This window comes from Pseudoliparis swirei, chromosome 13 (assembly GCF_029220125.1).
Source record: "Pseudoliparis swirei isolate HS2019 ecotype Mariana Trench chromosome 13, NWPU_hadal_v1, whole genome shotgun sequence".
Taxonomy (NCBI): Eukaryota; Metazoa; Chordata; class Actinopteri; order Perciformes; family Liparidae; genus Pseudoliparis; species Pseudoliparis swirei.
Window position 1 is genome coordinate 1822408 of NC_079400.1, and position 14670 is coordinate 1837077.

Consider the following 14670-nt stretch of genomic DNA (forward strand, 5'->3'; position numbering starts at 1 on the left):
GAAAACTATAAAATGTGACTGATAGCTCCAGAAGAATCTACGTCACTTTGTGTTTGAGAATATAATCTCATGTTGTGATTATTATAGTATTTGATATGATAACTAATACCAATGATTGCATTCGGATGGGGATCTTATCTTAACGTGCGTGTGTTAAGTGCAATACAAAAGAAACAGCCATGCCCAATGAACAGACACCATTTAAACCCAGAAACTAAATAGACACACATGAATTTAGGGTTTATTATTGTAACCATAACAATAAGGTGGATCTCTCTTTATTTTGACCATCAATTCAATCATCATTTTTTTAAATCACAGGCAAGTTATAATAGTGCACTTTTTATATTTAAATTATGATAGACATTTCGTTTTTAAACACCTTATTCTACTGACCCTTATGAATAGAGAATAGTTTACAATCTTAGCCAGAGTTGGGTCAATGAAAGTGGAGGTGATGCAGATGGAGATGGTGAGCAATCAAAGAGTTTATACGGACAGTGTGGCAAACAACTTTGTCCAGTTTCTTTTTGTGATGATGGCTACACCACAGGTCAAAGGGGTCAAGGTGTGAAACCAAGAGATGAAGCGATTTAGCAAGCATTTAATGTGTGTGAGAGAAATGATGTGCCGGTCAGGGTCTGGCTACATGTTAGTTGATGTTAAATTTCCCGGTGTCAGTCAAAATCTCTACACGCGATAAGCTCAAAATGCATCTGCTGCAAAGTTTTTAGCTCGCTCTCGCTCGGCCATCATCCACCCGTCTCACACGCGTTCCAGTTGTCAAGAGATAAGTGCGATAAAAGACACGTGAGATGCAAACAAAGGTCATCGGAGAAGTCCGATTAGAGCAACTTGTCAGTCCTGCCATCAACGTCCTTCTTCTTGGAAAAAAACACTCAAAAAAGAGTGAAAATGAGAAATTAAATATAACAGCTCTGGATATATTTTGTTTGTTTCTAGTTTGTAAATTAATGCACGGCACTAGCAAACTCATGAACAAATAAACACACATAAATAAATAAATACATTAAAATAAATAAACGGATAGGTAAGTGACAAATACAATAACAGAAATACAATTAAAATAAACATAACTGTAGCACTGTGTGTCTCTCTGGAAACATTCTGCACTTGTGTTGCATATTGTGCTGTATGGAAGGAAGACTGGTGAGAATCATGGACTAGTCTGACAGCGTGCTGGAGTAATACGTGACTGTCCGAGTTGCTACGGTGATGAGCGTGAGTGCGGTGATGGACTACTTGGCTCGTTGGTGAACACTGACGTTAGGAGCGTGGGGGTTCGATGACTCTTTGCTCGCTTCCCATTTTGAAGTCCTGTTCAACAAGGAGTTGACATCGCAAGCCTTTTTATAGTCTGGCATTTCGAGAGAGAAAAAACGTCCACTGATGAGTTTCCTTTGTTTTAGTTTTTTCCGTTGTCGTTTTATGAGTCGGTACATGAATACTATGGCAATAGGAGGCAAGCTCGACAAGAAAGGTGGCTTCTGTTTGATCCGCGGACCAGGAATGCTCTTCTCATTCAGTCTGGGCACAAACAGCTGGGATGAGGTTCATGGAACTATTCACACGTCGTGTTTTTTTCATATAATTATGTTTATATTTCTGTTGAAATCAAAAATACTTTCCTTCAGAGCAACAGGGGTCCAATGCAACAACAAAAAAACGTAGATGCATTGTTTAATATTGTCTCTGAGTAAAAAGAAAATACAAAAGAATAAAAACATTTAATTCGACACAGATGCTTTCTAAAAAAGCAACTGGTCATCTTTCCCTCTCCTGACACTGTCGAGTATTTGCAATTACTGTCTTTTCTGTTATCACTACGCTACTGACATCCTCCAAAGAAATATGTAAACAATAAATACAGACTAAATAAAAAAATACTTTTTTTTCCACATTCACTTCCTTAGCTTAGTTTGTTGGTTTTCTTTACCTCAGGAGAAGACACTGCTGGAATTCTAGGATGTAGTTTCTCCTGAGAAAATCAGGACCTCTTGTTCAGCTCACCACACTCACTGAAGTGGGAGCAGGTTTCTAACTCTTCGGGTTCATCTGCTGAGACACGTCTATATTTATTTCAGGATGAACTGGCATGTTGCTTGATAATAATGATATGAGTGCACTGGTTAATTTTAAGAGTAATCTCGAGAACCATTACAAGACCGTTCTTTTTGTTGTCAGATACTGTGTTACAATGACATGGTAGACGAGCCTATCTGATCATTTCAGCATCCTTTAGCAGGCTGATTTGCTAACTGGCATGCACATTAGCACTTCAACATCCCTAGTTTGATCTGTGAAGCTGTATGGAAGCAAACTGCTCATTCATATTATTATTTGTTCCCATTAAAGGGTGATTCCTTACCACTTTGTTCTCATTTAAGGGCAAGGAATCCTGGTGACCCAGAAGATCAAAAAGAATCTGGAGTTGGGGGGTAAATAAGCATTATGAGGGAAAAGGCTCAATCCTCGCTGGCCAAGCACCTGCAATAACTTAGTCAAGGGAGAAGAGGAGCGGCTCATGGCTCGCAGAGATACGTGGAGATGACGTCCCGCTGCCCTCTTCCCGCTGTGGTTCAGGCATCCTGCTGCGTGGCCTCGCCTCCTGTCCTAGGGTTGGGATTGGGTTCCGTTGGAGGACAGCAGTCGGGTCCTCTCCTTCGCCGAGCCTCTGCGCTGCAGAACTCCGCCGCTGCCGCCGATGCTCCCGCCGTCCGCTCGGTCGCCCCACTCGCACCTGTCGCCCCCACCCTCGGAACGCCTCGAGTTTTGGCGGGTGGGGGTCCCGTGGGGCCGGCCGTTCTTCTCATCTGGGAAGGGATCAGTTAGAGGAGGAGAGTAAAGCCACTCTCGACGTATACACGCCGCGGTGAATGAAACGAGATGCGGTCGCGATCACAGGAGTCGGGGGAGAGCCTCGAAGTTCGCTGTACGATTGACAAACAGTCGGAGGCGGGCACGACCGTTCTTCTTCTGCTTTGGCCACAGCAGGCGATGGAGGCCTCTGACCCCCAAGGGCCTTCTTAGCTAAATAAACAGAGTACTGTTTGAACCCAAAATGTTGAGACTCCGCCCACTCCTCCTCTACCTCCATCTGATGGATCGTGGAGGTCTGGATCGTGGAATATGCCGACTACCAACGATTAATACGCTCTCATATTGTATGTGTTTTAACTCTAAATCTGTCCTTCTGGTCACATGACATCTATGACACCTGTCCATCCTGGAGAGGGATCCTCCTCTGTTCTCTCCTCAAGGGTTCTGACCTTTTACCCTGAAGGGTTGTTTGGGAGTTGTTCCTGATCCCATGTGAGGTCAAAGGTCAAAGGTCAGGGATGTCTGTGTGTACAGATTGTAAAGCACTCTGAGGGGAATTTCTATTTGTGAAAATGGGCTCTACAAATAAACTGAATTGAATTGACAAAGTCCATTGTAACCCACTATTTGGTTCAGGCAGGAAAAACTTTTAATTGGCCAATCCAGGACCCAAGTCCTCATAAATATCCGGGTCAAGGGAGGTCACTTCCTGTTTCGATTGGGTGCAGACAGCGCTGAGTGCAGTGCAATGTGCTTAGTATATTTTGTGTAAATGTTAGACCCTCATTTTGTTATATTACATGGTTTTTCTTTTCCTTTGTATTTCCCTGACTATGTCAGGGCTTTTGGTTTCTGCTATTAAAATTTGTTTGTGTTTTAAATTCACTGTTTTTATGTGACCTTTCGTACAGGTCAGGTTTTTGAGCTGATATAAATGTGTATCAGATGAAGATGGCGAGCTGCCCACGAGTTGGATGAACATGATGACCTCCCACTAAGACAACGTTTCTTTTTCATTATAAATATGTGGACTTGATTTATGTTCTTTATGTTCAGTAAAAACCCTTAAAACTCAACGATTTGATTTTGTGTTTTTCCACACTAATTGAGCTCCGTAGCCGAACCTGGAGACAACATCAGAGACTTTGGAAAACAAATATTGAAATTGAGCCACAGGTTACAGCATAGTCTGCATTAAAGAACATTAAGCGGACAACAATGGGAGTAAATGATTATTCGACAAAAAACAATGCTTGAAATGCATTTAGTCAAACAGCTCATCGGAGACAGAAAACAGCACCGTCCTAATCTGGAAACACGTTAAGACAATTCCGACTATTTCAAAAGAAATATGCAAAACACACATCAAAGATAACTAAATATCCTTGAATAAGGCGACTCCTGTGTGCACCAGAAGACAAAGTCAAAGGTGGAGCATGTGGTTGTGTTACTCTGGCGGGAGCACAAGTGTGTAAACAGACTCACCAGTTAGGGCTTGCGCCATGGGTTGATCATGGGAGCTGAGCAGCTGGGCTTGGATTGTTTCCACCACTCGTCTGAACCGGCGACTCGGACCTGGAGAACGGCAACGTGATACTTGAGGTTCAGCACCACAACCAGAACTAAACCGCCTCACATCTTATCTCAGCACCAACTTCTCAGATGCATCGCTGTCCGCTGAGTACTGAGCCTCAAGATACAGCAAGAAAATCATGATTTCATTCAGGAAATGTCTGAATCAGAGAATGAGTAAACAAGAATAAGTACTAAGTAAACAAGACTAAGACTAAGTAAACAAGACTAAGGACTAAGTAAACAAGACTAAGGACTAAGTAAACAAGAGTAAGGACTAAGTAAACAAGACTAAGGATCCAACTGCAATATCCCCAAGATATGCAATATCCCCATATAACTCTCCCCTTTCCCCTGTTTTCTCTTCACAAGCTAAGAACAGGACTATCTGCCCTCTCCTTTTGATGTTGAGATTCTGTGTTTTTACCTCTGTTGGCTTGGAGAGCCCTGCACAATGTATCTGGACTGTTGGTCAAGGCACAAATGGCAAATAAAAAAACCTTGAACCTTGAACCTTGAACCTTGACTGAGCATTCGGAGCCAATTTCTTTATTTTAATTTAAATGAATAGTTTGACAATTTAGGAAATAATTGCTTTCTGGCAACGGTGGGTTAGATTACAACATTGTTACAACTCTCTATACTCTCATATATATGGCTAAAGCCAGCAGCCTGTTAGCTAAATTGGTATAAACAAAAACTACTTCCAAAAAGTAAAATAATGTAACAGAAATGTCATCCCCTCTTGCCTGAAATGAGGGTGAAGGTCACGCTGTAGATTCCCGTCTCCCTCCTGCCCTCTCTCTCGGTCCTCTCCCTGTCTCGCTCCCTCTCGCCTTCGGAGAAAGCGATGTCCACTTGGAACTTGACGGGCTTCTGGAAGACGGAAGGGCCGCCGGAAGACTTGTACTCGGCCCGAAAGCTGGTCTGAGAGAGAACGCTGTGACTGAGGGACGGGATCTGTTCGGTGGGGAGACAGAGAAGAAGCAGAGAGACCGACAGACTTACGAGGCGGGAGAGGTACAGGGGCCAAGGTGAGTATAGGGAGACAAAGGGTGAGGGTGAGGAGAAGAGAGAGAGAGAGTGAGCCACTGGAGAGAGCAAAGTGATCGGTCAACGTGCCACGAGTGAGCCAGATTGAAATAAAGAGAAAGCTGAAATAATGAAAGAAATGGCGCGTGTACAGGATGAGAGTGCATGTGACGTCCTTACAGTGAGAGCCATGCGTTCTACAAACAAGCTTCAATAGTGAGAGGCGTGGAAGACGGAGCGCATCAGATACTCACAGACAGGAAGGCGTGGACAATGTCGGCTTTGACAGAACTCAGAGGTTTGTCTCTGATCACCACGAAGATCTGTTCCTCTTTCTCCAGGCCGATGAAGTTCCCAAACCACGACTTCTTGGCCAGCCTGGTGGCCAGACAAGAATTAACTCTGTTATACCACGGCCTCTTAAATTTTAATTTGTTTGAACTTGTCTTGTTCTGTTTCTTAAACTATGTGTTTCATATGTTGCTGCCTGTCTTATCCAGGTCACCCTCGAAAAATAGATTTTTAATCTCAATGGGAATTACCTGCTTAAATAAAGATGTAATAATAAATAAATAAAATAAATGAAATTAATGGAATTAATAAAATAAATATAATAAAATAATATATATAAATTATGTACATATATATATATATACACAGTAAGAGCGAATATTGTCCATGGAGCCATTGAGAAGAAGAGCTTTATTGAGTGAAAAGAAGAGACTCCTCAAGGCGTGTGACTTACTCAGGGCTGGATTCTGGTGTGAGACTGGACATGTCTTCTGATGTAGGAACTGAAAGAGACAACTCATATTAAAATAAAAATGTGTGTACAATATTAGATATTTTGCTGTAATAATCCATTTCTAGAGGTCTGGATTACTGCGTGCTGAAACAGAAGAGTCGTGTTTTACAAGTGTTAAAGCTGAGGAGACCTTCTGAAGCGGATGAGCTGCTTTAGTGTGTTCCATACCTGTGCAGACACCGACGCCCACGAGGCATTGAGGCCAACTCTAAAACTCACCTTGCAGTTTACGGCGGTGGAAGCGGGGCGAGCCCAGCAGGTTGTTCTTGAAAGAATTGAGGCGAGTCCTCCAGTGGGCAGAGCTGCTGGCTGCCATGCCGCTTCCCCCTCCTGGGCTGGAGGGCGGGGTCAGGGACAGTGAGCCCACCCCTCCCCCTCCCTCCGCCCGCGAGGAGGACGAGGACGAGGAAGAGGAGGGCGGGGTGGAGGAGGGGTGGTGAGGGTGGTGGACAGGGGTGCCCAAGGGTGTGGGCAACGGAGAGCCCTGGGGAGTAACCTGCGGCACACAGTGGGCAGAGTTTGGATAGAAGCTCTTAGTCACTGACTTTAGGAGAGAGGACGAGGGGAAGAAGAAACGAGGGATGGGTGACGCGAGCGGAGAAGGGGAGGGCGAGCGGGAGGATGGGTGGTGCAGGGACTTGATGGGCTGCAGATGGGGCCGCTCTGCCGGTCCCTTGGTGGACAGGGTCTGGGTCTTTGGGTTGGGGGGAGCTTTGGGCTTGTCATGAGGCCGTGCTGAGCGAGGAGCGGTGGCATTTCCCTGTTTGGGCTCCTTTGTGAGGAGGGTAGCGGTGGCAGAGGTGACGTCTGATTGGCTGAAAGTGAAGACGGGGCTCTGATGGGACTGGGGAGTGGGGTTTGTGGGGTGGGAGGGATGGATAATAAGAAAGAGAGGGGATGGAACATGGAGAAAGGATGGAAATGAATACCATGCTTCATGACAAAAGAATGCATCTTGTGAGTCGTGAAAGTGTCAAACGCAAATCTATCTGTGCTGACCGTAAAAGCTTTCATTTCGGCCTCTTTAGAATTGTGTGACATCTGTATCTTATGTGAGTGAATGTTTCGTGGCAGTTGTGGTAATGACAGAGTAAAAATGCAGTGGAAAAGGACAGTGGCAGTGAAAGTGTATATTTAGTGTTTCGATGTAGTTTATAACATGAGCAAATCAGAAAATCAAATGATCACATCAACCAAAGTGTCTAAAAGTCTGATGTTACACTCTTAACAATTGTATTTGCGACTAGTTCATGCATGAGGAAGAGAAGTGACATGAAGACAGAAGAAAAATGCCACACAAATCTCCTGTTGTTGTGCTGGTGTTGTGATGATGTGTAAGAATGACTGAGGAGTTGATTACATTTTTTTTAAAGCAGCTTAAAGCCAGGGTGGGCGATGTACCAACATTCTGATTTGATAGTTTACAATGTAATTAGTAAAACAAGAAAAATGACAAGCAATCAGTGAAACACATGTAAATATGCTTCCTTGAGTTTCTCTTAAGCTAATATGCAGATTCCCTGCGATGCACGTGTCATTGCTGAGCTCCAGTAGTAGAGATAGTAACGCAGAGAGAACATCCTGTAATCCGAGTTCACACTACAAGACTTTCAAAGTCATCAGAAGCTTACATTTGGAATATTCTCTAGCCTATGATCCCGTGATTGTACATAGTGACAGGGGGAATAAAATAAGCAACTTAATGTTTTAAATTCAGGCTTTTACAATGCATGCTTGCAATGCCTCATGTTCAAAGTGCAGGTCATTAAAGCAGCAGCAACAGTTAGGTGCACAGTTGATTCAAAGTTGGCCAACAGGCCCTTACCCTGGGACTGCTGAGAGGGCTGGAGGAGAGGCCAGTTGACGCTCCACTGACGGAGCGAGACCTGGCGAAGAGACCAGAGGTCAAAAGATCCTCAACAGTAACAGAGTGACGCCACGAAGCCTTCTCGGTGTCCGACATTCAGAGTGCGCGGACTGTATATGTGTAAGTCTGACACGCTGTACCTCTGGCTGTGTGCAGCCGTGTCCAGGGCCCTGCGAGGCGGGGTAGGAGACCCCTGTTCAGTAACACTCAGCACCTCCAGGCTTTTCCTCTCGGGGCGACAGCGGCCGTGGCGAGTCAGCATCGGAGAGTCCACGCGCTTTCGAGGAGGGTCTGCTGTGGATCACCAACATAAGGTGATGACAGGATTAACCAACGTCAATTATCCGTTTAAAAAAAGTTTATGTTAACGCCACAAATACTTATAATTACGTTATATGTTGTGCAACTGCCATGATGAAATAAAACCACTCTCAAAAAGATGCTTTGTCCTTTTTGTCTGCGGAATAATCCGCTCCCTGAAGTCACTCTGTCACTCTGCGTTTATTTTCTCTGTTGCAGTACTAAAAAGTATAAATATGCTGAAAGTGTTTTTTCCACAGGCCTTTAGCTCACTGCACCATCAGTGACTGAGGTTAATGCAGCGTTATTTACACATACAGAATAGCGACCTTCTTCCAGTTTTGTCACAGAGAGAAATCTTGCAGATGTCCTGCAAAGTCCGGTCTGATCATCAAAACACAGTTATGACCGATTGTAAGTCAAATGTTACACATCGTTGCATAACATTCCATCATAAAATATTTTCAAAAACAAAACTAGACTGGCTGTTTGACTAATTAAAGTCAAGCCCAACGAGAGTGGATTTAGCCACAGATCTCAGTCTGTCTTTCATCCATATTGCTTCACGTCATATCGCTAACGATGAATGACCAATCAATGGCTGATGGCTATCACTGGTAAATGTTCCATACAATCTCAAATAATCCCAAATTCATTGGCGGAGGTAATGAGTACCTGTGTATGGCACCAGCCTCACAGACTGTAGAACAATTGCTTCACAGGAACTGTCTGAGAAAAGCAGCTCCCTCCCTTGAGAGGTTCCCTCCTGCCCCCTAGTGACTCACCTACGTCATTGCGCGGTGGCAAGTCCTCGTCCTCATAGCTGGGGTAGCGCTCTTTCCTGTCTAGCAGCAGGTAATAGATCATCTTCTCCTGGTTTTCTCTGAGAGAGAGAGAGAGAAAGAGATACTCATTGGATGTTGAGAAATAATAATGTTGAAAAGAAAGAATAGTGGAACATAGGAGGTGACCCTGCTATAAAGTCTGTGTAGAAAACATTAGAAGGCTGTAGCAGAGGCTGAGTTTTCCCAATTAATATGTTTTAATCGATGATGTGTTTATTCACGGCTCTCTCTCACTGAAACATATATTTACTGGAACAGACTGGAGAAAACTGTCCCTTGTACTCCACATGTGCTCTACCAATGACTCGACAGAATAAGTCATAACAACAAACCAACACATTGTTTGAAGGCCTCAATATCCCTTGAAGTCACCATGACTTTGATATTTGTGAGGCTATATCGCTCAGCTTCTAGTCTCGCTCCCATTTTGCATGCTTTAACCCTGTGGTGAGTGAGTCATCCTGACTCATAACGGGAGGTTCACATTGCATGATGGAGAGGAAACCATATTCCCTCTCCGCTTTCAGACCTCCAAATGTCTGACGACAATACACAGGGCTCAATAAAAAAAAAGCCTAAAAATACATGGCTGCATGACTAGAATAAAGTAACAATTAAGTTGGTGTCCAATGTACTGTATTGTGTATGCAAACATGTATTAATACCTTTTCAAGTAAGGCAGTAGTAGCTTTATTACATGGCATGACTACATCGCATTATGCAATTTCCCTGGAAGCATGAGACATGTCGAGAGTTAAGGAAATACTCACTCATCACATTGCAAATCACGTGTGAGTTTTCCTCGGTCTCTGAAACAACCCAGCGAGTGCATGCTGTCCAACACATCTGGGTCCAGCTCAGTCAGGGACAAGATCTGCTTCACACACACTCGCCTGGGAGGAGGCTGCTCTGGACACGGCTCATTGCGGCCACCCCTGGAAACCACACACACACACGCATATAACACACGTGAATGACACGGATATGATGAATATGATCAAATATGACACCACATCGCCTTAAATTAGTATTTCATTATGTACAAATGTCAATATACTCACAGATACCAGGAATGTTTCTGGATGGCCTCGAGCTGTAAAGGGTGACAGGGCAGTCTGTTAACAACCAGATGGCCACAGAGCGTCGCTGTGGAAACACCACACCAGATACTTTTCTTGCATGAACAAGACACCTCAACAGTTCTGATTATTGTCCATTAAAAATCACAATTTGCATGCATCCAGCTGATTGTGGATGCCTTTGTTTGATCCTGTGTCTAAAACAAACTGATGATGTAATCGCCCAGTGTAAGTAAGTGATAAACCAAATGCTAGAGTGTAGATCTAGCTGCAAAATGCTCAGGTAAATCTAAAAATGAATCAAAACCAACAAAAATGTCATATTAATGATGGAGGTCCAATTAAACTGCTTCTTTTTTTTTTATTCCCATGTATTGAATGAGAGGCAAACCCAAGTAAATGTGAACAATGGAACACAGGTGTACATCTGGCTGAATGGTCTCTGGATACAGTCTGCGTGTGAGACCTGTATCCCCTCCAGGTGTCTGAGCCTGGCGGGAGCGAGGTCTCGTACCGTGAGCCTCTTTTCAGGGTCGACCTCAATCATGCCCTTCAGCAGGGACTGGCAGTCGGGGGGGATGAAGTGGGGCATGTGGAACACCCCGCTCTTCACCTTCTCCAGGAGCTGGCGTAAATTGTCATGGTCAAAGGGCAGGGCACCCTATAGGAGAGGAAATGAGCGGTAAGGAGGAAAAACAGATGAGATCATATGAACTTGACTTGTAAAGGGGAAAGTAAGTTAAGACTGCGAACAAATAAAGGTTATTTCACAACAGGAGCAAACTGAACTGTGAAATTTTTTTTTTTAAAGACCTACCACCAATAGAGCAAAAAGGATGACCCCACAGCTCCACACATCTGCTCTCCGCCCATCATATTTCTCCCCCTGCCAAAGAATCAACATCAATTCCCCACTCTCTGATTACATTGAAGGCGTATTATCGATGACATCTCAGTAAATAGAAACACACAGTAATTCATTTTAATCCTGAACACAGTGACACCATCTTTTTATTGAAACAACTATATCATAGTTTGTATGCAAAGTGCCTTCAAGAATATTTCTGACCAGATAGATTAAGACTAGTTACATTATTTTTTTCTTTCATTGAAACTTTTATCAATGCCTTTGTTTTTAGCTCATGTAACATAGTATTTGCCACTAGATGGATCATTTAATAACATGATTTGCTCATTTATATTCCAGGTACCAACATTTGAGGAACACGTACCCGTATAACTTCAGGGCAAGCATAATGCGGGGATCTAAAATAAAAGAAATATGTTACAAGCAACATTTATATGCTTACAATGCTAGAATAATTTGCAGTAATATTAATAATAGTAGAACTAAAGTTATATAACGCCTTTAGTATCCTACTGTACAATTTATCACGACATTATGTAATATGCAGTTTATATTGATCCTGAAATACAAAATATATACCTTTTTTATAATGTGTGTAGACATTATTCTACTCACCCACAGCTGGTCTCCAACAAACTGTCTCCCACCTGGAGGGAGGCCATGCCAAAGTCAGCAATACGGATGTTGTTCATTTCATCCAGGAGCAAGTTCTCAGGCTTCAGGTCTCTGTGACTGCAGAAAGACAACAAATACTATAAGTATTCTGGTGCTGATTATGGCTTTTTATATTAAGTGTGACTACAAGGGTGTGATAAAGTGCCTTTAATCGTGGTTCATGCAACTCAATCACAAGTTTTTTCCTTCCACTTTACTACTTGATCCACTGAGACAAAAATTTATTCAATTCAGTATAAAAAAGAAGAATGTTTCATACTTTTCTGGTGATATTGGCTAAGGCAGCTTCTGAATTATTCTGCAATGACACATCGAATCGGCGTTGATTCGTCATGGTTTAAAGAGGTTACTTTAAGGACCACTGCGCTCTGCAAAAACCAACCAGATGGAATGACTGTGGCAGAAATCCAAAGCAGAGATGATCTGCCTGAAGAACTTTCTGGCTTCTTTCGGAGTCAGTCGGCCTTTCTTCACCAGGTAGTCAAACAACTCTCCTCCTGACACATGCTCCAGCACCAGGTACCTGCCAACATACAGCGACACCAGGGTGAACGTTCATCTCTATGAGACTTAAAAACAGAGAGAGAAAAATATATATATATAAACACAAACAGTATTAAACTGTAGGATACCATTAATGTGTGATGTTAGCTACTGGGACCACAATATTGAGATGAAATATTGCAATTCATTTATTTCAGCCAACCTGTCCATCTACAACAGTTGTTTAAGCATTTTGGCAATAATTCTTTTTCTAAAGATAGATTAAACGTTCTAGAATTGGATTAGATGAAGGACAAGTTAGAGTGATGAGAGCAGATTAATATAGTTGATATAGATTATAGATATATTTAATATAGATCTGAGTCATTTGTATACACTTCCTGCTGCAAAGTTCAGCATTCAACACAAAAGAAGAAGCATGCAGACTGCACCGAGGCCAGTTGTGAGGCTCTTTTGACTGCAGAAGGGAACTCACAGGTATTTGTTATTCTCGTAAACGTCATGCAGCTTCAACACATGCGGATGCTCAATCAGTTTCAGAATGGCAATCTCCCTCTCAACCTGGTTAGAGAAGAGACAGAAGTGAAGAAAAAGAGATGAAGATACGAAAGCAGAGGACTCCAGCCACGCGTGTCATTTTCGAAGCAACGGGACAGAGGTTGATATCAAAACAAATACAGAAGATAAATATAGATAATATGCATGTGTCTTGCATAAAACATCTCGTTATGAACAGAATTAGGATTAACGTCACCGTGACGACGTCAACGGCGTCACACCGTACCTTCATCAGCACCGACTCCGACAGCTTCTCTCTGTTGACTATTTTGATCGCTACCTTCTGACCCATAATGCAATGGATCCCCAGTTTGACCAGTCCTGAAACACACCATGAGAGAGATGTAGAGAGACACAGACACCAACACAGATTGGCATGAAATAGAAGTTTAAAATAGTTTGTTGTACTCACCTGTCTGTCCCTTCCCCAGAGTTTTCTCCAGTCGGTAGGGCCCAACATATTGAGCTGACTGATTTAGAGACAGTTCCTTACTCATACTGCTCTTTCTGCAGGCTAATACTACTAATACTACCTCTACTACTACTACTGCACAGTGGTTATTGCAATCACTGTGGTAGTATACAGTTATTGTTGGATACAAGGTGGTGCAGAAGGACAACCTGTTATGTCAGTGACAACAATGCAACCCTGAAGTTACAGAGTGAACACGTGAGGAACAACAAATGCACAAATCAAACTGCTGCTGATTTACCACATCTGGATGACAAATGAGCATCCTTCATCTAAACGTGGTTATCACACAGAGCTGAATACGTCTGCCTTTTTTTGTATATCAGAATCACGGTTTAACACGTATAACGTTAAATAATTAACAATATTATTTTTTTTAACAGCTTGCTCTTGGTCCACCAAAGCAGAGAAGCTGAGTTCCTCGACGTTGTTTTTTTGTACGCGTTAAATACCGACAGATAACCTGAAGAAACACATGACGCGGTAGAGCTCCCTCTCGCACACCAACGTCTGAGTATAATTCACATGTATGACGTCACTATATATGACGGCGAGTAAGATAAATCTATATGGCGTTATATTAGCCTGAAAAAAACACCAACGGGTTCACGTCTGACGCACAAGATGCGCGCGCGCGCGCGTGTGTGTTAGTGTGTGTGTCCCTGTCGAGGCCAACAAACACAGCCTCAAGTGGGTCGCTCGGTACCGACGTGAGGAGCCGGTCTTCCCTCCGCCGGGCCCGTTTCACAGGTGCGGTAACGCGCCGTCGGAGCCTCGCCGCCGCTTCTCCCCACAGCAGCGAGGCTAGCTTTAGCTTCGGCGGCGGGACCAACGGCCGGCTCGCGCTCGCGCCGCCTGTCAAAAAAACCGACACCTCCGGAAGTTTCCGGGCATCGCCGAACGGTGAGATGGATCGGACAGCCGCCGCATGCTCGCAATATCTCGAGGTGAAACGCGTATTCCCAGCAAAACAACCATCTTTTGGCGAAGTCCTCCCCCCTCCCTGTCTCTCCTCCACCACCCCCCGTCTCTCCCCCCCTCTCTCTACATCACTGCGAGTAGCGGATCACAGCATCTTCTCTCTCTCCTTTTGGCGTGTCCTCCTCCTCCTCCTCCTCCTAATCCTCCTCCTCCTCCTCCTCCCCGTACACAGGTACAACAACAACACGCGCAGATATCCGCAGATCAACCCGCTCGATTGTCGACGGCCGTGTTCCCCTCGTCCCTCCGGAGGGTAGTTCACGCAGGCCCC

The 14670-nt window shown here is 43.8% G+C and overlaps 1 protein-coding gene across 3 annotated transcripts; it reads right to left on the bottom strand.

Annotated features, from left to right (window-relative positions):
* Positions 1-219: 219 nt before the first annotated feature.
* Positions 220-14369, bottom strand: LOC130203879 (serine/threonine-protein kinase BRSK1-like). Of its 3 annotated transcripts, none has more exons than XM_056430324.1 (19): positions 13359-14369; positions 13173-13267; positions 12864-12949; positions 12267-12407; positions 11825-11941; positions 11574-11607; positions 11159-11227; positions 10856-11002; positions 10324-10355; positions 10033-10197; positions 9203-9300; positions 8258-8408; positions 8076-8136; positions 6470-7094; positions 6191-6239; positions 5700-5823; positions 5163-5373; positions 4327-4416; positions 220-2834 (listed from the first exon to the last, which is right to left on the bottom strand). In XM_056430324.1, the coding sequence occupies exons 1-19, from the start codon at positions 13441-13443 to the stop codon at positions 2635-2637; spliced, it is 2580 nt and encodes an 859-aa protein (XP_056286299.1). In that variant the 5' UTR covers positions 13444-14369; the 3' UTR covers positions 220-2634. The 3 variants fall into 3 exon arrangements, with proteins under 3 accessions (XP_056286299.1, XP_056286297.1, XP_056286298.1); XM_056430322.1 differs by having other exon boundaries at positions 8258-8411; XM_056430323.1 differs by having other exon boundaries at positions 2748-2834; positions 5163-5416; positions 8258-8411.
* Positions 14370-14670: the final 301 nt, after the last annotated feature.

Excerpts from the sequence above, each read along its gene's own strand:
- LOC130203879 (XM_056430322.1), bottom strand. The coding sequence starts at position 13,443 with ATGAGTAAGGAACTGTCTCTAAATCAGTCAGCTCAATATGTTGGGCCC. Across the intron at positions 13,268-13,358 it reads TCTGGGGAAGGGACAGACAG|GACTGGTCAAACTGGGGATC; the intron begins GTGAGTACAACA and ends GGTGTGTTTCAG. Across the intron at positions 2,835-4,326 it reads CATGGCGCAAGCCCTAACTG|ATGAGAAGAACGGCCGGCCC; the intron begins GTGAGTCTGTTT and ends ATCCCTTCCCAG.